General features: G+C 37.8%; 1 protein-coding gene and 2 pseudogenes across 2 annotated transcripts; 1 reads left to right on the top strand and 2 right to left on the bottom strand.

The window, feature by feature from the left end:
• Positions 1-1,950: 1,950 nt before the first annotated feature.
• On the bottom strand, positions 1,951-2,908 carry LOC149004242 (protein P21 pseudogene; annotated as a pseudogene).
• Positions 2,909-8,574: 5,666 nt separating this feature from the next.
• LOC149004241 (protein P21 pseudogene) lies at positions 8,575-9,512 on the bottom strand (annotated as a pseudogene).
• Positions 9,513-16,450: 6,938 nt separating this feature from the next.
• On the top strand, positions 16,451-21,134 carry LOC149004240 (triacylglycerol lipase SDP1-like). 2 transcript variants are annotated; one of them, XM_089169400.1, is made up of 4 exons: positions 16,451-16,559; positions 17,147-18,862; positions 19,539-19,682; positions 19,788-21,134. In XM_089169400.1, exons 2-4 carry the CDS (start codon positions 17,444-17,446, stop codon positions 20,778-20,780), a joined length of 2,556 nt encoding a protein of 851 aa, XP_089025526.1. In that variant the 5' UTR covers positions 16,451-16,559; positions 17,147-17,443; the 3' UTR covers positions 20,781-21,134. The 2 variants fall into 2 exon arrangements, with proteins under 2 accessions (XP_089025526.1, XP_089025524.1); XM_089169398.1 differs by having other exon boundaries at positions 16,451-16,783.
• The last annotated feature ends 236 nt before the right edge of the window (positions 21,135-21,370 follow it).

Raw genomic sequence — 21,370 nt, 5'->3', positions numbered from 1 at the left:
TCAAATCCCTAAAACAAAACACTAATTCCAATGCCCTACTAAGCATCACTCATAGCTCTTGAACCGACTGTTCTGATTCTTTACCCAGTGCCACTCCAATAGCACTTGAGAATTGAGATCACCTCTCAGTCTCTCTCTCTCTAGGTGTTCTCTCACCAGTGCCTTGTGCCTAGTTGTTGTCTCAAACAACCCAGCCCCCTCCCTTCAATCTTACTAGACGATGGAACACAATTTTGCATTTTTTTTTTTCTTTTTAATTTCATGTCAACACCATAACCGTGCCATCCATAGATGGATGAATTATCATAGTAACTTCATCTATTCCCGTGTAACAAAAATAGATGAATTTAATAGTATTCATGTTCCTCCGTCAAAATATTTTTCTCTAATTTAGTTTTTGGAGTTTATGTGTTGTTTGATAAATACGCTGAGGTGTGAAGTGGTAATCCATCTTATTCACCTACCTGCTTTTCGAACTCTTGATTTCTTATTCATAAGGTGTTAGTTTTTTCTAACTAAGCATCCCTTAGTGGGGTTTTTTTTTTTTTTTTTAATAATTAATTTGAAGCTTTTTGGTGGATTTTTTTGGGGGCTTGATTAAAATTTTTAAGAGTTTTAAGTGTGAATTATTTAAGATTACCCACTCTAAACTTTTTAAAAATTTATAAGTTACACATTGTTATTTTTCTGCTAACTTTGAAAATGAAATGGTTAAGCGAAAGTGACTCCAATTACATCTCTACCTGCCTACCCCGGAGAGGCTGAAACTCCATTAAACATCACAACATCCTCTTTGCAACTGCATACTTCACCCACCTCTACTAATAATGATGTCTATCTCAGCTTCAGGGGTAATGGTACTCACGAGAACTTCATTGGTTTCATTGGCAAAGACATGAAAAGATGAAGAATCAATGAGTACCTGCGGCATGGAGAAGAGATCCTATAATTACTGGACATAATTCGAAAATCCAAAATCTCCATCAGCAGAGGTTGCCTCCAAGAACTGGTGGAGATTGTTAAACGTTGTGATCTAACAGTGAAATAATTATGCCCATCCACTTCAATGTTGAACCCATGAAGTTTGATTGTAAATTTGAAAAAATCAAAATTTTTTATTTTTACTCACCCCATAGACAAAATGGTCATTTTGTTTTCAAAGTTAGCAGAAAAAGCATAAAGTGTGCAATCTGAAATATTTCTTACTTAAGTGGATAGTTAATAGTAGATTTGTAAACGGCTCGGGTTCGGCTAGAATACACCAGTATCCAAATCCGATTAGCAAACTCACTATCGGTATCCGAATCCAGCGAAAATTTAGAGAATGCATATGAATTTGAATCCAGAACTTTACCGAATATCCGATTATAATCTGATCCGATAAACTATACGTTTATTCATTGGTGATTGTCATTTCTTGTTTTTTTTTTCAATTTATTTTCGATTTAAAATTTTCAATTACTTATTAACTACTTCCTAATCTGATTATCTACCCTTTTTAAGAGAAAATAATGTTTAATACTTTATTGTATCTGAATATTATTCGATATGATAAACAATTATCTGAATCCAAATCTGGTAGCTTATCGAACGGCTACGAATATTTTCCAGCAAGAAAAATTTTGGATACTAACACCTTTAGATGAATACAAATGTGAATTCGGAGGCAGATTTTGACTTATCTATTTATAGGCCTAGTCACCCAACTACTTAATCTATTTTTTAGTCTAATTGTTGAGTGAGTGTGTAATAATAAGTTAGTCTCAGCTTCTTTTATTTTTTAGTACAATAGTGTCAGCTGTTAACATCCAAAGAATCGTGTTAATTTCTTTTGAACCTATCTATAATTTTAGAATGATTAGGGGTGTCACAAGTTCCATGACAAATTCAGAGGTGTATATGTGAAAATTTCTAAAATTTATTTGCACAGTAACAGAATTCAAAGTCGGCGATTAGAGAATAACTTTTCTCTTTTTCGGTTCTGATAGAAACTTGATTAACCAGAAAACATAACTTCTACATACACCAAAAAGGAGAAAAAAAAAACCTTATGACATTATAAACATTCGAGTACGGTCGAACTAATCATGTAATATACCAAGAAAACCCATAATAAGTCAAACAGTAACATTTGCAGTTTTATTTAGATAATATGTTGTTTGTGACCTGCAACTCAAACGACCTTTTCAGAGCTGAGCTTCATCATGGGCAAAACACGACCCTGTAATTGCTGTTTCCTGCACAGGTAAATGTGCTTGTGGCGTCGTCTTTTGGGTAACTGTAAGCATCTGGGCATCTACTCTTGAAGAATTTGGAGTAATTGGTTGCACCACAGTTCCCAGAATTGCAACAGTAGTTATCTGTCTTGTACACCGTGCATGGGTTGTTACAACCACCCTGGGTTCGCAACTGGGAGGGACATTGGCCGTTGATGTCAGCCGTACATTTAATATCATGACATCCACCGCTGGTTGGACTGAAATCCATGGGGATGTTAAATCCGTCAACCAGTGAAATGTCATAGAAGTCTTTGTTCATGTACCCATTAAGCCCGTATTCAGCTACAGTGTTGGGTGCTGAACCGTAGCCTTGGCACTGTAGAAGTCCATTACAGTCACCAGTTTGGCAACGACCTTTGCCATTTCCATCGAAGTTGCAGCCAGTTCGGCCCCAAACTCGGCCACCTTTGGTGCCGGCTGCTACGGTTATTCTCCAGACCTCGCCCTTGTTGAGCCTCTTCCCACCACCTGGTGAAGCGGCAGCCCAGACTGTGTAGCCACAATTGTTCCTGATCTCGAAGTTGGCTGCATGCGCCAGAGCGAATAGGACTGAGGTGAAAACAATGGAGAAAGGAAGATTTCTTGAGAAAGCCATTAGGAGAAAGCAAAACCTCAACGTCTTGTATTCGTTTGCTGATTTTGCTTAAACTTATTGGGTTGTATTTATAGCATGGGGGGAACGAGTGAGTGGTGAGTTGAGATCGGCAGCAACTGATAGAGTGATGACAACATGCATGCATGCATGTTCCAAATAGTGGGCCCTGACGAGTGAGGCTTGTTTGTGCGTGAAAATGCATGCATGCATGGCGGTGCAGATGAAGGAAGACTCAATATACTTTGAAAAATTGTCTATTTATTTCTTGTCCGATTAAGAAAGACTTACTAGTCTAACACTGAAAGTCGTTCCGGTCCTGCGAATGCCGTGTGTGATTGATTGGCCTTTCAATCAATCACACACCTGGTATAGTTTTGTTATAATCTAAATCAGATGCTCTAGATATTTTCTTCTAATGAATTTGTTTTCTACCAAAAAGATAAAAACAATGAATTCTATCCGTATATTTCAATAGCATCTAGTACCCTCAAGGAAAGAATATTTCAATTTATGTTACCGATGCATTCGTGAATTTGACTTGTATGTAAGAAGTTACTGTCTTTATGTAGAGACAATAAGTCCAAAAGAATTTTAACTCCATTCATCCTCCATGCCTTTACACCGACTTCTTTTCTTGTCTCTTGGGTCTATAAACTCTCAGTCATTAGTGACAAGAAAAAATAATTTGTTTTTTTTGTTGAAGACAAGAGAAAAAAACGATTTTCTATTGAAATCCAGTCTATTCTTCCATATGAAGCCGTGTTTGTGGAAAATCTCAAAAATCATTTGTCGACAAATCAAATCAAGACTATTCTTCGGATGGTTATGGGACTTTAGGATAGGGTTGGGAATTGGAAGTGTTTTCTTCTTCCATGTGAAGGTGGAAAGTCCAAAAAAAAGAGAAAATCATGTGTTGAAAAGTCGACACGCCTTAGCCATCGGGTTGATATTTATAGACGGAAGGTTTTCAACCAGAAGAAACTTCATCATAATTAAGCCCATTCTGAAACAACGATTTTGCATTCTCATAAGCAAGGATAATGATTTCCTTGCCAACTAAGGTAATGAATGACCTGCCAAAAATCAATGCTTAACTTATTTCTTGTCATATAACCAAAAGAATGTGGTAGATGTTCAAAACCTTATAACCAAGGAATCCAAAAGAATGTGGTAGACGTTCAAAACCATATAATCACAAAAGAATGTGGTAGACATTCAAAACCAGATAGCCACAAAAGAATGTGGTAGATGTTCCGATAAGTATAAAAAAATGAATTTGTCCCGGTCAGAATCAAGTTAAAAAGTGTTGTAAGCATGAAGGAACCTGAATGGTTATAGAAGAAGACGCGGACCCTTTAAGTTCGGGATAGACAATCGTGCCCAAAGGAGAACTATGAAGAAATCTAACGATCAAGAAAGAGAGGCCAGGTGAACCCTATTGATGAGGATAAAATAATAATGAACCGGGTTCAACTACGGTCAGGTCAAAGAATTCGGTCAAGATTGCTTTAGGGCCTGTTTGGTTAAGCGAATCCAGAGATTTCAAATCTCTGGATTCACAAATGAGAGATTTTTACCTGTTTGGTTGTGTGAATCCCTAGATTCATGAAATCTAGAGATTCACATTTTTACACTAAAAACTTGAATCTGTAGATTTATGGGTATGAGGTGAAATCCAGAGATTTCACCCATACTATCAAAGCGTTAAAGATTTGAACCGTAATTCAATAAATATTTTTTTAGGATAAATCTAGAAATTTCATTCCAAAAATTCAAACTAACCAAACAGTTAATTTTACGAACCATAACTCTAGAGATTTGAAGTCTGTAGATTTGAAATCTCTAAATTTTTTAAACCTACAAACTCAAGTAACCAAACAGGCCCTTAAAGGTTGAACTAGCAAGTAGCCTGAGGGCGAAGGAACCCGGCGAATATGGAAAGAAATATGCTCCCATGGAAAATGAGATACACGATCGTGCCATATAAGAAAACTACTACTAACTCCGAAAGAGGGGGAAAATCCCTACGATCGGGCGGCTACAAAGAAAGATTGTGAATTGATCCAACAGTCAAGGATGGGAGGTAAACCCTATATAAACTAAAGCATTACACAAAGCAGAGGTATTTGAATTGTTTCCCTCAATTATCGTAATTCAATTATGCTCTGCAACCAGTCAGAGTTCTGTGGTCTTCCAACTACTAACTTAACCTTTCGAGGTGGCTTCCCGACAGCAGAGTCGGCCCACGTCTAACCTTGATTTGCAGGCAAGCAATAAGGAATCCTAGGGCTAAACAATTTTTGGACACATCATGTTCAAAACCCTATAACCAACGGAATCCAAAAGAATGTGGTAGGTGTTCAAAGGGAGGACATCACGCCATACCTGACCTGACCAATAAGTCCATCGAAGGGATAGGTCATAGGCGAACAAACACCTTCCATTAATTGCTTTTACTCATGCAACCTTTTGGGATTCGGATGAGGCTTTATCTTTAGAACCAACTTGCATAAGACATCTATTATGCCGCCATTGCAAAAGAATCACTGGAGTAGACATGTTATTGTTGGACTACTGCACCATGCTCTGAAAGATGCTATTGATCATGAAACCAATCTTCCTCATCGAGAACCTTCTATTTAGTGATGTAAATTAGATCCAGGACCACCTAATGAGAGGGGCTTACCAGCAGCCTACGAAAATTCGTCCAAGAATAGGGGTATTTTGATAAATTTACACTTTTCAGTTGAGTCAACTTAGGATTTCATTAGGTCCAATACATTTGTGGGACCTTAGAGCTACTTTTATTTTTGAAATTGAGTCCTTATTTTGTATATTATTGAAGATTTCTGGTTAGGGTTGGATCCCTAGTTTGTGAAGGAGTCCATTAAGGTTGTTCTAGTCCTTGTGGATCAACATCTACTCTTAGAATTCAATATGGAGCTCTCTAGAATTAGTTATGAAGGTTTTTTGTGTGAGTTTAAGTATTTGAATTGGAGAATCCAAGTTGGTTTCTTAAGTTGAGTCCAATTATTGTGTAAGCCTTCATTCTCTGTAATCAGCAAGTTGACTTGAATTAATAAGCATTGATTGAGAGTGTGAGGTAAGAGGAGTCGTGGGTTTCCTTTGGGGCTGCATGCCTGCGGCAGCTGCAAAAGTGAACATTCTGCAAGTTTTTTCAATTCCCAGCAAGTATCCTTCAACTCCAAGTAAGTATCATTGGTGGAGTACAATGCGCTTGTTGGGGAATTGCCATGGATTTTATCAGCTCTAACACCCTCAAGTTCCATACAGGGCACCATTAGGTGAAAAACACTTGTTATATCTTAATCCTAAGGTTAAATGGTTTCTCATCATCTAACCTATTCTTTCTCTTCTCTCTGTTCTCACCTCATCCCTTTCTCCTTTTTTGGCATATGACCTACCCACCACCATCTGGCATGGGTACACGGTATTTGGTAATTGCAATTGTGAACAAGAAGCAACGGTGTTGTAAAATGTTTAAAACTTATTTATTATTATTTAATATTTTTTAATTGTGTCTTTTATCTTATGATTTTTATTTAGTCTCAGATCGGGTTGAGAGGAGCTGACTATATTATTTATAAGGGCCTATGTAATATTAATTTGTGTGACACGAACCGAGCATGAACCCTGTTATGACCCTGCCATGATTATATAGATCTATATTAATATTAATAAATGTATATGACTTGGGACTTGGCACTTGGACCCACTGTTGGGTGAAAATGTGAGATGCCATTAGAGAGGCACTCTCCGGTAGGGAGGTCAGCTGGATAGGTACCTTTCTGAAGGGAGTTGAGCTGAAAGGTACCTTCACAAAGAGAGGGGACCTTACCCTTTAACCCACAACTTTTGGGGCTCTATATAAATCCATTTTCGAGTTCATTCTAAGTACGGATTTGACTCCTCTCTCTCTCTCTCTCTCTCTCTCTCTCTCTCTCTCTCTCTCTCTATTGTTATTATGTTCAGCAGTGAACATAACCTGACTACACCTAAATAACCTTTCTGGGGTGCAACCTTAAAGGTTTGGGTTCCGTATTGCACAAATCAGGGTGTCTAAATACCTTAAAGAAAGTACCTTTGGTATGTTTCAGCTCTGAAAGTATTGTGACTACACCTAAGTAACCTTTCTGGGGTGCAACCTTAAAGGTTTGGGTTCCGTATTGCACAAATCGGGGTGTCTAAATATCTTAAAGAAAGTACCTTTAGTATGTTTCAGCTCCGAAGAAGTATTGTGACTACACCTAAGTAACCTTTCTAGGGTGCAACCTTAAAGGTTTGGGATCCGTATTGCACAAATCGGAGTGTCTAAATACCTTAAAGAAAGTACCTTTGTATGTTTTAGCTCAAGAGTATTGTGAGAACAACTTCAAGTTTTCTTCCTCAATCGTTTAAACAAACTTCCCTTGTTGATAGGTTCAAGATGAAGAGGAAATTAACTTTTAGATTACATATCCGTTATCCCTGAAACCTTCATTTGTCCCTCAAGTTTCTTTCTCAATATTGCCTTTGGCTATGTTCAGGGATCTATCCGCTCAACTATTTGACGTACCAAATTTGTGTTTTTGTTTTCCTAGTTCTATCTATGTGGTTAAAAATATAATTATCATTTTCATGGTGATTATTAATTCTCGAGATGTATTTGCACTAGGATTTAAGTTATTATCTTCAATTCTAACTAGAAGAGGTTTCGAGAGTTTCTTTAACCCCTCAAATAGGACATTCAAATAGGGATGTAAACAAATTGTCGAAAATCCAAATTCAATTCGTATTCGTTTTTGTTTAAGCATCTAAATTCAATTTTTACGGATATGCAAATTTTAAGTCGAATATTATCCGATTCGATAGATATTAACAAATATTATCTATATCCGATTAAAGCTTAATTTTGAGAAATACATCATTGTCCCTTCATTAATAGTAACTAATTATATCAAACTACCAATTGTTACTCTAATTAGATGTCGGATAATCGAACTACATTCGAATATTTTTATTCATTAGATTACTTTGAATTCCGATTGGATATTATATGAAAATCTTTCGAATTCGATCATAAATTTACATATCTAACAAATATCGGATTTGAATTCGGACAATGTGTTTAATAATAAAATTTGAATTTTGATATTATCATATTCCAGCCTAATTCAATTCGTTTACATCCCTAGATTCAAAATGAGTTACCACTGGGCCGACCTACTATGAGAAATAGATTCTTCTTGATTCTCGTTCACCATAGCCCTGTGATTATGGTTTTTATTTGGAATTAGTTTCGATCTCTATCTTCCAGTCACCTAGGTTCCTATCAAAAGCAACGGATAACACCAAATTTACATACACGATGCCAAGAGAGGGTGGTGGAGGGAAGCATAGGCAAGCGTTGCCAGAGCTGAAGAGGAAGAAAACGAATGAGATAGCAGGTTGTGTCGCAGAGTTGCCACATCAACCCCTAATTAATTTTGATGATAACAAACATAAGGCTCTATCGTCTTGTTTAAGATGCATCTAATTAGATCAAGCCTAATGAACAAAGTCACGATAATGAAACCAACACAAAGATGATCAAGACACAGATAAATGAAATCAATATACAATTGAAGACCAAACCCGAGATTCAACAACCAGTTGAAGTGTGTAGACTTGAAGCTTGAAAACCATGTGAAAACTTGAAGAGCCTAGAAGAAGGAATAACATGTATATATTTAAAGTTGCATACACTCATACATCATGTCTATGTTACCATTAGATAGACCTAGGACATGATAGATATTAGGAGAACGGTCGAACTGCAAGCATGTAATAACCAAGAAAACCCATAATAAGTTAAACAGTAACATTTGCAGTTTTATTTAGATAATATTTTGTTTGTGACCTGCAACTCAAACGACCTTTTCAGAGCTTCATCAAGGGCAAAACACGACCCTGTAATTGCTATTTCCTGTACAGGTAAATGTGCTTGTGGCGTCGTCTTTTGGGTAACTGTAAGCATCTGGGCATCTACTCTTGAAGAATTTGGAGTAATTGGTTGCACCACAGTTCCCAGAATTGCAACAGTAGTTATCTGTCTTGTACACCGTGCATGGGTTGTTGCAACCACCCTGGGTTCGCAACTGGGAGGGACATTGACCATTGATGTCAGCCGTACATTTAATATCATGACATCCACCGTTGGTTGGACTGAAATCCATGGGGATGTTAAATCCATCAACCAGTGAAATGTCATAAAAGTCTTTGTTCATGTATCCATTAAGCCCGTATTCAGCTAGAGTGTTGGGTGCTGAACCGTAGCCTTGGCACTGTAGAAGTCCATTACAGTCACCAGTTTGGCAATGACCTTTGCCATTTCCATCGAAGTTGCAGCCAGTTCGGCCCCAAACTCGGCCACCTTTGGTGCCGGCTGCTACGGTTATTCTCCAAACCTCGCCCTTGTTGAGCTTCTTCCCACCACCCGGTGAAGCGGCAGCCCAGACTGTGTAGCCACAATTGTTCTTGATCTCGAAGTTGGCTGCATGGGCCAGAGCGAATAGGACTGAGGTGAAAACAATGGAGAAAGGAAGATTTCTTGAGAAAGCCATTAGGAGAAAACAAAACCTCTCAACGTCTTGTACTCGTTTGCTGATTTTGCTTAAACTTGGGTTGTATTTATAGCATGGGGGAACGAGTGAGTGGTGAGTTGAGATCGGCAGCAACTGATGAGTGATGACAACATGTTCCAAAGAGTGGGCCCTGACGAGTGTTAGGCTTGTTTGTGCGTGAATGGTGGTGGAGATGATGTATTCAGCATTGAAGCGCACAACAATGAAGACTCAATATATACTTTGAAAATTTGTCTATTTATTTCTTATCCGATTAAGAAAGACTTATGAGTCGACACTGAAAGTCTTCCCAGTCCATGTTTTATGGGTTGGCAGATCCAGCGAATGCCGTGTGTGACTGTTCGGCCTGTTTTCGATCTATTTAGTATAACTTTATTATGGATTTTACATCCTCCGTAATTCCTTTCCAGGATTGTGCCATGTGGCATTTAAGTAATCCAATGGTTATCCAATTTAAACTAAATTTGAATTTTATTTAAACCAACTTATAAATTTGAATTTTATTTAAACTCTAGTTTGTTGGGTAACCACTGGATTACTTAAATGCCACATGACACAATCTTATGAGGGAATTACAGAGAATTGTAGAGAAAAGAATTACAGAGGATATGAATCCCTTTATTATTGTCTCATATGCTTAAACTGTTTTCTTTTATTGAAGTTGTTTCTTATCCAAAAATAAATAAATACACTAAAAGGGAAATGGCTTTTTATAACTTGCCCCACACACATAGGCATAATTCAGTTAACATTCATCGATTGCAAGCAATGTTTATAGTATTCCACAATACTAGTCGATACATACATATATATTTGTTGGGAAAAGCTCTCGGCGATAAAGGCCAACTCTGGCATTGAGCTTGTACTTGATGAGTGTGTTGCAGTTCTCAATCACATGCGTAGGCTCGATATTTAGAGTCGATGGGACTCATCCATAAACTCCGTCTATATACTACATTCAAAAAATATCAAATGTTGATCTTTATCTTAAATGTGTGGTGAGAAGGATATCCAAACAGTGTGAATTTATGAATTTGACTTGTACATGACAAGTTACAGTCTCTTACCTCAAACCTCAAACCTCTATCCTCCATGCCTCCAAATTAACCCCCCAACCGGCTTCTTTTCTCGTCTTTTGGGTCTATAAACTCCCAGTCCTAATGGCAAGAAAAACACAATTTTTTTTGAAGACAAGAAGAAAAAAGACGATTTCCTAGTGAAATCCATTTCCATATGAAGCCATGAAGGTGGAAAATCTTGAAAATCATGTGTTAAGACAAATCAAATCAAGACTATTCTTCAGATGGATAAGGGACTTTAGAAAAGGGTTGGGAAGTGGAAATGTTCTCTTTTTCCATGTGAAGGTGGAAAATCCAAAAAAGTCTTGTGTTGAGAAGTCCATAAACACCAGCCGTCTGGTTGCTTAATTTTGATAGCCCGAAGATTTTCAATGGAAAATCCAAAAAAAATGATGCGTTGAGAAGTCGATAGGCACCATCCATCTGGTTGATTTTGATAGACGGAAGATTTTCAACCAGAAATTAAGAAACTTCATCATAAGCCCATGCTGAAACGAGGATTTTGCATTCTCACAAGCAAGGATAATGATTTCGTTGCCACACAAGTTAATTAATAACTTAACGAAATTGCTTCAGTCATGCATTTACGGTCAAGCGAAATTTCGGTCATCAGATTTGAAATTTTGGTCGAGATTCAAATCTCAATGACTGATATCGATTTCAATCCGACAAACCGAAATGCATCGCACAACGGTTCTGCACATTAAATGTGCAAGGCTGACGCAAGGTCCGGCCAAAAATCAATGCTTGGCCTTCTTGTCATGTAACCAACGAAATCCAAAAGAACACGGCAGATGTTCAAAGGGAGGACATCACACTGTACCTGACCTGACCAATAAGTCCACCACTGGATAGGTCATAGGAGAACAAACACCTTCCATTAATCGTTTTCACTCATGCTACCTTCTGGGATTCAAATGAGGCTTCATCTTTAGAACCAACTTGCATAAAACATCTATTGTGAACATTGGTGCCATTGTGAATGAATCACTAGAGTACCCAAGTTATTGTTGGGTTGCACCCTGCTCTAAAAGATACTATTGATCATGACACCAATCTTCCTCATCAAGAACCTTCTATTTAGTGATGTAAACCAAATCCAGGATCACCTAATGAAAGGGGCTTACCAGCAGCCCAAGAAAATTCGTCCAAGAATAGGGGTATTTTGATAAATTTACACTTTTTCAGTTGAGTCAACTTTGGTTTTCATTAGGTCCAGTATGTTTGTGGGACCTTAGATCTACTTTTATTTGGTCCTTAATTTGTATATTATTGAAGATTTCTGATTAGGGTTGGATCCCTAGTTTGTGAAGGAGTCCATTAAGGTTGTTCTAGTCCTTGCAATAAATTAACATCTACTCTTAGAATTCAATTTGGAGCTTTCTCTAGAGTTAGTTATGAAGGTTCTTTGTTTGAGTTCAAGTATTAAAAGTTTAAGTTAGAATCCAAGTTGGTTTCTTAAGTTGAGTCCTATTGTATAAGCCTTCATTCTCCATAATCAACAAGTTGACTTGAATTAATAAGCATTGATTGAGAGTGAGGCAAAAGGAGTTGTGGGTTTCCTTTGGGAAAGCCTGTGGCAGCTACAAGAGTGAACATTCTGCAAGTTTCTTCAATTCCCAACAAGTATCCTTCAACTGCAAGTATCAGCTCCCTACCCTTCATCCTAAGCCATTCTCTCTTCTTTTAGTCCATCCGAAAGTCTCCCCCTACCTCCTAACCTAGTTTCCTGCAATTCCAGCAACCTTCCACATCACAGATATTCCCCAACCCTATGGCAGCTTTACCTTCCCTAACCCTAAACTGAGTCACAGCCCCTTCCTCTTTTTTTTCTTCTTCTTCTTCTTCTTCTTCTTCTTCTTCTTCTTCTTCTTCTTCTTCTTCTTCTTATGTAGCAATTAGCCTAGACCCCATAGGCAAGGTTTAAAGTATTGATATCGAGTATCGAATAGGTTTGGGAATTTTAAGAGAGGTATCATCTCATTTCAAGTATTGTATCGTATTGGTCAATGTATTTTAATGCAAACCAATTGAGAGACGCATCGAAATGTAACATATCGGTTGAATCCCATAAGGCTACATATCGGCTAGTATCATTTCATATCGTGGGATACTTTACAACATCCCCAGAGGGCCTATACCCTAGACCTATGCCATCCCCCACATAGAATTCAAACGTAAACCTAATCCCTGTCTTCTTCCTTAGATTCTAGCCCCTTCCCATACTTACAACCTAGAAATTCTACAGGTTTCATCTTCCCCATTAGAAACCCTAACCTGAGAACTTTCAAATTCCTAAAACTCTTGAACCCTTCATCCAAACCTGATGTAAATCATTAGAGGTCCAAAGGAAATCGTATTTTGTGTTTTTCTAATCAAAATAAATGCGAAAAAATCCATAGACATTTGCATGTGATTGTTCTAACTAGTTACATTAAAAGGACCAAAAGAAAAAGTAGAATTTGGCATGAATCTTAATAAAACTAACAAAATTTATTGTAACATATTGTTTATATCAATTGATGGGGAAAAAATGAACATATGTTGCTCGCTTCATGTAGCCAGCAAGACAACCCTTTGCATCTCAGCAACCCTCTTTCTTTGCTTCCAATTGACTATTTCAAGCCCAGAAAGAGGGGGGGGAAAAACAGAGAAAACCCTAGAAAGAGATACAGAAAATAAAAAGGAAAACCGATGTTGAAAGAAGAATAAAGAATCAGACGTAAATGAAGAAATCATAAAATGAGGGAATGAAACCAAGAAAACGATGACTTATTCTTCATCATTGCTTCTTTATTTCATTTATAGTAGTAGGTTTGATAATAGGCATAAAAAAACATCCATAATTGATGATGATTGATTTAAAGTGGAATTGTTCCATATGAATGACAAGCCCAAGTAAACCATAGAAATGGTTAAACGTCAAAATGCAGACAAAGGTCACTGATAAAGAAAACCAGAAAAGGGTAAAGAAAACCAGAAAAGGGTAGATACCCTAGTTTGAGTAAACAATATTCCCACGCAATGGTGAAGTAAAAAACTAACTTTGAAGAATTTGGGGTGACAATATCATCGTTATGTTTAAAGAGAAGGAAAAAAAACAAAATGACATATATATATATAGACATTCGAACTATTCCTTGATAACATAAACTTAACAAATTAGTTTTCTCCAGTATCTTTAGTCTTGGCATTAGAAATTTTATCATTCAAGTTTATTTTCATATTTTTCTCAGAGCTTACATTTAGAAATGAGAGGGTGAAGCAAAGAAAGGGGATAAAAATTAGAGAGTGTACTTATAACAATATTGCATGCCAATAACAAATGCAAATTACATGATTATCGTTCATAATTAAATGCCTTCAAATTGTTGTTTTAGTAACATTTAGGCTTGCATTTCCTTTTTTTGGAAGCTGAGGTTCATCCGGACCAGCTTACGCACATCTTGATTACATTCTCAGGGAGAGACACTATGTCTGCAAGGATTGAACTCACACCCTCTCTAGTGAGAAGTAGGTTGACTTCTTCGCTTATTGTTTTGAAATCGATCCTTTGATTACTTTTGATATTTTTCACTTTTAATATTAGACTCTTTGATTTATTTTTACTCATGATTATGTTATAATGTGGAATGGTGTGTAATCTGACATAAAATCGGATATTGTGATTGTAGATCACTCCCTCGGGTAGATGGATACCGATTGGGTGGATGTGATAGTGGTGGTAGAACATTTTGATACATGACTCTTTTCCTCTCCACCTGGGCTTTCATCAAAACCCATGTTTTTGGAACTTGAAACAGATTCAACAGCCAAAACGATTATGTCTTGGTGAGGGTAAAACTCTGCAAGCCCGCACAGACAAAACGAAAATCTTGGGAGGGATAGAACAAAAGCTCTTCTCTAACTCAAGAAATCCATCAAATAAATCACAAATAAGAACTTTACAAAAGAAAAATCTCCCCTGCCAACAACCCTTGGAAGAGAAAACAAACCTGTCTGTTCCTTCCCCACACAAAAACCAAAAATTCTGAAAACCCACAAGGGCAGAGAAGACAACAGACAGAAAATAGTAATTGTTTCTGAAGCTGGCGAGGTAGTTGAATTCTGAAGGCTGTTAGAGACGGAGGAGAAGAGAGAGAAAAAAGAGATCGTTCAAGGAAGTTCGAACAGTGGGAAAAGGTCATGTGGTGATCCACATATATGAATTGAAGATGAATGGAAGTGGAGAGATCGTGAGGGTCACTCGCAATTTCTCTACACGCAGGCCACAATTCTGTGGAGTTATTTTGTAAATTTAAAAGAAATTAAGTAACATTTGATAAAATTAAAAAAAAAAAAATTATATTTTTCTTCACTTTATGGCTAAAATGGTTATTCCAATTTCACAGTAAATAGAAAAATAACAATGAATAACTTGAAATTTTCAACAACAAAAAAAATGAAGAGTGAGCAATTTGGAATTTTTTTCTACTTAGAACAATAGTCAAGAATTTAAAAACATCTTAAGTACACGCCATGAAAAAAACTCAAGCTTTCATTTTCATTCTTTTTGCACGATACCGCACTAATGACGTCAATCCTTATGTCTGACGTCCTTGTCTTCACTTGTCCAAGTGACTTCAAGAGCCCTAGGTTTCTTTCATCTATAGAATCACTAATTGCACTAACAGCTAACTATGGTGCTAAGTATGAGAATAATGTCGCTCATATTGAACATTGTATATGGTTTTTACACGGTCAACTCTCATTTGAAGTTGAAAAAACAAAAAAGATAACAAAATTCCAATCTAATACGTTTGGGGTTTTGCCCTAAATCCCCAATGGTCAAAGCCTCCTAGGAACTAAAAAATGATAAAGCTCTTTTTCTTCTATTATTGAATAAGGATCGAAGAAAGCCCAATGGACCAGGGAGGGCATCAAACTCCAAAGGGATAAAATAGTGCTATGCTATGATTGCTCAATGGAGGATGGGAAGTGTGAAGTGGGGTTTGGTGGAGACTATTGTGGTGCAATGATATATGTAACATCGATTCCAAAGGAGTTTGATGAAATATTGTGTGGTGAAGCAATGGCAGCTAGGGAAAGCAATGCTCTTGGCTCAGCAAAATGGCTTCTCCAAGATACTAGTGTAGAAATACTCTATGGGTTTGGCCTTAGCAATTGAAGAAGATGTTCAAAAACATAGTTGGCAGTGGAGACAGTAGCGTATGATATCTAGGTCTTAGCAACAGTTTTGTGAATTGTAAGATTAATTTTATTCTTAGAGAAGAGAATGCATTCACCCACTATTTAGCAAGGAAGGTCGTATCCATTTCTTGAAGGACATCTTGATTATATTCTACCCCTAGGATCATTGAGTTACGCATGCAGGAAGGACTCTTTGTGTTTGGAATGCCAAAAAAAAAAAAAAAAATGAAGGCCGGAGACAAGCAAAGCCGTGTAGATTCTAGGAACTGGTCCATGGCTCAAAATTTTATCGGACCATCAATTTCCCTTTAGATAAAGGACAAATGTCCATTAATCACATTCAAAGGTTCAAATTAAATTAAAATAAAAAATTTATATATTTTAAATAGTACATTGATAAACATGTATAACTGGTCGAAAGAGAAATGACTCATAAATGGTTTGACTTGATGTTCTATCATCATATTATTAACAACTTTTTTTTGAGGGGAAGTGTTCCCAACTCAAAGAGATCATCACACTTGTGACTTATTTGGGGAACATGGAATTCCCAAAAGACCCAAACAATAATGAGAAATTCTCCCAAAAGGAGGAGCTTCCATCAACTTATTATCATCTTTGAGTGTAATAAATGCATCAATGTTATAACTGAAATTCAAATTGCCAAATGCCAAGTACAGGGAAGGACTGGGAAGGACTGAAGGAGTTCTCCTCTTGAGTTACAAACATGGATATCGTTGTTTTTCCTCTTAACCTTTTCCAATCAAGAAAATGAGAAAGCGCCTTTCTCTCTGTAAGCAACGGATCTGCCCCACCTAGCCACCTCTGGATCGTCGTCCATAATGTCAATGGCTTTTCTTTCTTTATTTAATGTTTCAAGATCTTTCATAACTTGCATAATATGATATATTAATTTCAATTGGGTTCTTCATTGATTTCCACTATATATTTGTTGGGACTTGGAAGTACCTACACACGATCTCATCTCTTTCTGCGAATTAGTCGAAGCGTCTCCAGGTTCGATTCGAATATGTTAAGCTGTTTTCGATTTGATCCCCTGAAATATTCTTTCTGTTTCTACATTTATTTTGATTATGAGGATCCTTTCCGTTTCGTCCTTTCTCCTATGACCTAATTGCAAATTGGGTGTTTAAATTTGTTTCTCCTCCCTATTTAGCAAGACATTGTGGTATGTATTGTAGCTGACGATTTTTTTGTTATTCAACTTTGTTACCTTTTCTCCTAATTGTTATATCTTCTTTCTGAATCGATATTTAGAGAGGAGCCCTTAATTCGACTATTTCTCATCTTGAAAGTGATTGCTCGACATTGAAGTTTTGTTTCCATGGTCTGTGGCTGATGTATTTCGTGTATTTGCAGAATGACTCTGCATAATGAGGTTTGTTGCGCTAGGCCAATCCTTTGTGCATAATACCCATGTATCTGAAATGGGATAAGGATTGTTCTCTTTGTCCAGAATCCCCTTTTCCTATATGGGAGAGCTGGTTAATGGGTTGTTCATAAACGCCTTACAGGTGAAAACTTATTTTGGACTCAGGTTTCTAGTACAAACTGTCATTCCGGCAGAATCAACTGGCTGGGTTCTTCAGATATTTGAGAGAGCCTGGTTTTAGGCAGAAAAGTCCTATTAATGTAACTTATTTGATTCCCTGAGACATGGATATCAGTAACGAGGCCAGCATTGTCCCATTCCTGATCGGGCCTTCTACAATCATTGGTCGGACCCTTGCTTTCAGAATCTTGTGCTTTAAATCAATGTTGCAGTTCAGGCAGCGGGTCCTAGGCATTATAAGGAGTTGTCTTCGACAATTTAAGAAGTACATTATACCACTGATCTCCTGGTTACATCCCAAAAATCCTCAAGGAATATTGGCGATGGTGACGCTCATTGGATTTTTGCTCAATAGATACACAAATGTTAAACAGAAGGCTGAATTGGCTAACAGGAGGAAATTTTGGAGAAATATGATGAGAACTGCACTAACATACGAGGAATGGGCACATCCAGCTAAGATGCTCGATAAGGATACACCTAAAGTGAATGAACCAAATTTCTATGATGAAGAGCTGGTTAGAAATAAGCTCCAGGAGCTACAGCACCGTCGACAGGAGGGTTCTCTCAAAGATATAATATTCTGGATGCGTGCTGATCTAGTCAGAAATCTAGGTAATATGTGCAATCCAGAACTTCACAAGGATCGCCTTCAGGTTCCCAAGCTCATAAAGGAGTACATTGATGAGGTATCCACTCAACTGAGAATGGTATGCCATTCGGACTCTGAGGAGCTGCTCTTGGAAGAGAAACTTGCATTTATGCATGAAACAAGGCATGCATTTGGGAGGACAGCATTGCTGTTAAGTGGTGGCGCATCCCTGGGAGCTTTTCATATTGGTGTGGTGAAGACTCTTGTTGAGCATAAACTTTTACCCCGAATAATTGCAGGTTCTAGTGTGGGGTCCATTATGTGTTCAGTTGTTGCCACCATGTCCTGGCCTGAGCTTCAAAGTTTCTTCGAAGATTCTTGGCACTCATTAAAGTTCTTTGATCAGATGGGTGGAATTCTAACTGTTTTTAAAAGGATTATGACACAAGGTGCTGTTCATGATATAAGGCAGTTGCAGATATTACTGAGACACCTTACTAGTAATCTTACATTTCAAGAAGCATATGACATGACTGGCCGAGTTCTTGGGATCACAGTTTGCTCTGCAAGGAAGCATGAGCCTCCAAGATGCCTCAACTACCTGACATCACCTCATGTTGTTATATGGAGTGCGGTGACTGCTTCTTGCGCTTTTCCTGGCCTATTTGAGGCGCAGGAACTGATGGCAAAGGATAGAAGTGGAAAGATTGTTCCATACCACCCACCATTTAATTTATGTCCCAAAGAAGGTCAAGGTGCACCAGTGCGCAGATGGAGGGATGGTAGCTTGGAGATTGATTTACCCATGGTGCAACTGAAGGAGTTGTTTAATGTCAATCATTTTATAGTAAGCCAGGCAAATCCTCATATTGCACCCTTTTTGAGGCTAAAAGAGCTTGTGAGAGCTTATGGGGGCAACTTTGCTGCCAAGGTATAGTCTGCATTTGATACTTCATGATCCTTGGTGTTAGTTAACCTTTTTATTTTTTTAATTCCAGCGTATATTCTACTTTATATTTCTCATGTGTGATGTGAAGGCTGTCTGCACTGCTGTTTTTTATTCTTTTTTATTTTTATTTTTTTATCAGAAAATCCATGGATCTTCCATTTGGGCAGGTAAAAATGCCTTGATCCCTTGATCCATGGCCGTTTTCTTACTTTGTGAACTATGGAGGGTTCTATATGAGTGATGAATTTAGAACTAACCTTTGATGCTTTTTGATTGCATAGCCTTGGGACACATGTTCGTCAATCCAAATGTTAACCTTCCCATTGGATTGGTGGCATGACATCTAATAGATAGTTACTTTTTGGACATATTTTTCACTAATTGGTGTTCAGGGGTGACATTTTCAACCTCTGGGCCAATTTCCGAAGCAAGGGCAACTACATGAGATGGAACATGTGGTTATTTCCTTATATGTAGAGCAGAATTTGTAGCTATACCTATACATATGTTAAATGTCCTGACTGTCTTAAGATTTCTTTTCTTACTCCTTGACTACATTGGAAAGCATGTTGTTGGTCAAGCTGCATCTCTTTGTTCATACTTTTGCAAATGAGTGTGTGATATTTTGGGAAGTTGATCCTAGTGTTCAACTATGCAGCTTGCTCATCTTGCTGAAATGGAAGTGAAGCACAGATTCAACCAGATACTGGAACTCGGTTTTCCACTGAGAGGAGTTGCAAAGCTATTTGCTCAGGATTGGGAGGGGGATGTCACAGTAGTTATGCCTGCTACTCTTGCTCAGGTAGACTTGAAGAATAACAAAAATTTTCACTACCTAACACTGTATTTTTTTCTCTGGACCGTAATATATTTACACTGTGCGTTATATATGTGTTGCCTATGCCAGTATTCGAAAATTATACAGAACCCATCTCATGTGGAGCTTCAAAAGGCTGCTAACCAGGGCAGGAGGCGCACCTGGGAAAAGCTCTCGGCGATAAAGGCCAACTCTGGCATTGAGCTTGTACTTGATGAGTGTGTTGCAGTTCTCAATCACATGCGTAGGCTCAAAAAGAGTGCCGACAGGGCAGCTGCTTCATATGGAGTTGGCAGCACAAATAGGTTCCATGGTTCCAGGAGGATCCCTTCATGGAACTGTATTGCACGAGAAAACTCAACAGGGTCCCTTGAAGAAGAAATTGTTTCAGATGGTGGTGGACAATCAGGAGCATATTCAGGTCGGAACTTCCATCTCCACCGTAACATTCCAGATGGTAGTGATAATGAATCAGAGAATGTGGACCTTAATTCATGGACAAGATCTGGTGGGCCTTTGATGAGGACAATGTCCGCGAATGAGTTCATTGAATTTGTCAAAAATTTGGATAGTGATGCTGAATTAAACAAGTCCTGGACAAGAGAAGATGAACTGAAAGGGATTCAATCTAACTCTTATGTGATTCATATGGCAAGAATGGATTCCTATAATCATGGATCCAGCTTAGCAGTAGCAGATAGAAACTCAGAGAACGTGGAGTTTGATCAGCAGAATGGAATCAATAGAGCTCTGGCTACCACATCACGTGTCACTTTGACTGAGGGGGATCTGTTGCAACCTGAAAGAATCCACAACGGGATTGTGTTCAACGTTGTGAAGAAGGTAGATCTGAAGTCGCATAGGTGTTCTGATTCTGATAGTCACTGTAGTCTCTCTCAGAGTCCAGTTGCAGAATGTGTTCAACTTGAAAGTCTGGGAAAGGACATGGATGCTAGTTCAGCTTCTGAATGTGATGAGGATAGTGCAACTTTTTCAAACTGCACTAAAGAAATGGGTTCCCACCACAATCGTGATGATCAATCTGATTCATATGCTGGGAATTTCCATAATATGGACAGTTGAGATAGGAAGTCCTACAATTTTGTAAATTTAGGAACAACATTAGATGGAGTTCCTTCCAGGATTGAGGTTATGCTTATGTTCTGCTCTTGGGAGCAGAAGAAAGCTTCATATACCTCCATTAGCAAATGGAAACAGCAGAGATAACAGTGAGATATGAAAAAAAATGCAAGAGTGCTGAACAAAGTAAAGTGATTGTGTAGACCTTTACTGTGCTTACACCAATACGAAGCACAGCATACAACAAAATTTTATGTTTTCTTTTGTTATTACCATTTGCATTCTGGACATATTTTGAACTATTTGACACTGGGTATTTCAAGCAAGGAATCAGCACAAGCAAGGCAATGTTGATCACACTGGGTATTGAGCAGTGATTTACTTAGATAAGGCATTGCAAATTCACCTTAAAATCTTCGTACTTACTTTCTTCAGAGAGGGGGGAGGATACGGAATTGGGTTGATATTAACAATCTTCACATTTTGGAAGGTAAACCATTACTTTTCACTAGCTGTTAATGGTGCCTAGTCCCTAGTTTTTTTTTGATAGCTTTGAAAATCCATCCTAAACTGTGTTAGCCCTGGCAACTCAT

Source organism: Hakea prostrata, chromosome 9, assembly GCF_041222555.1.
Source record: "Hakea prostrata isolate BN-2017 chromosome 9, UWA_Hpros_2, whole genome shotgun sequence".
Lineage (NCBI taxonomy): Eukaryota > Viridiplantae > Streptophyta > Magnoliopsida > Proteales > Proteaceae > Hakea > Hakea prostrata.
Note: the sequence above shows the minus strand (reverse complement) of the source record. Positions and strands in the feature narration are given on the sequence as shown.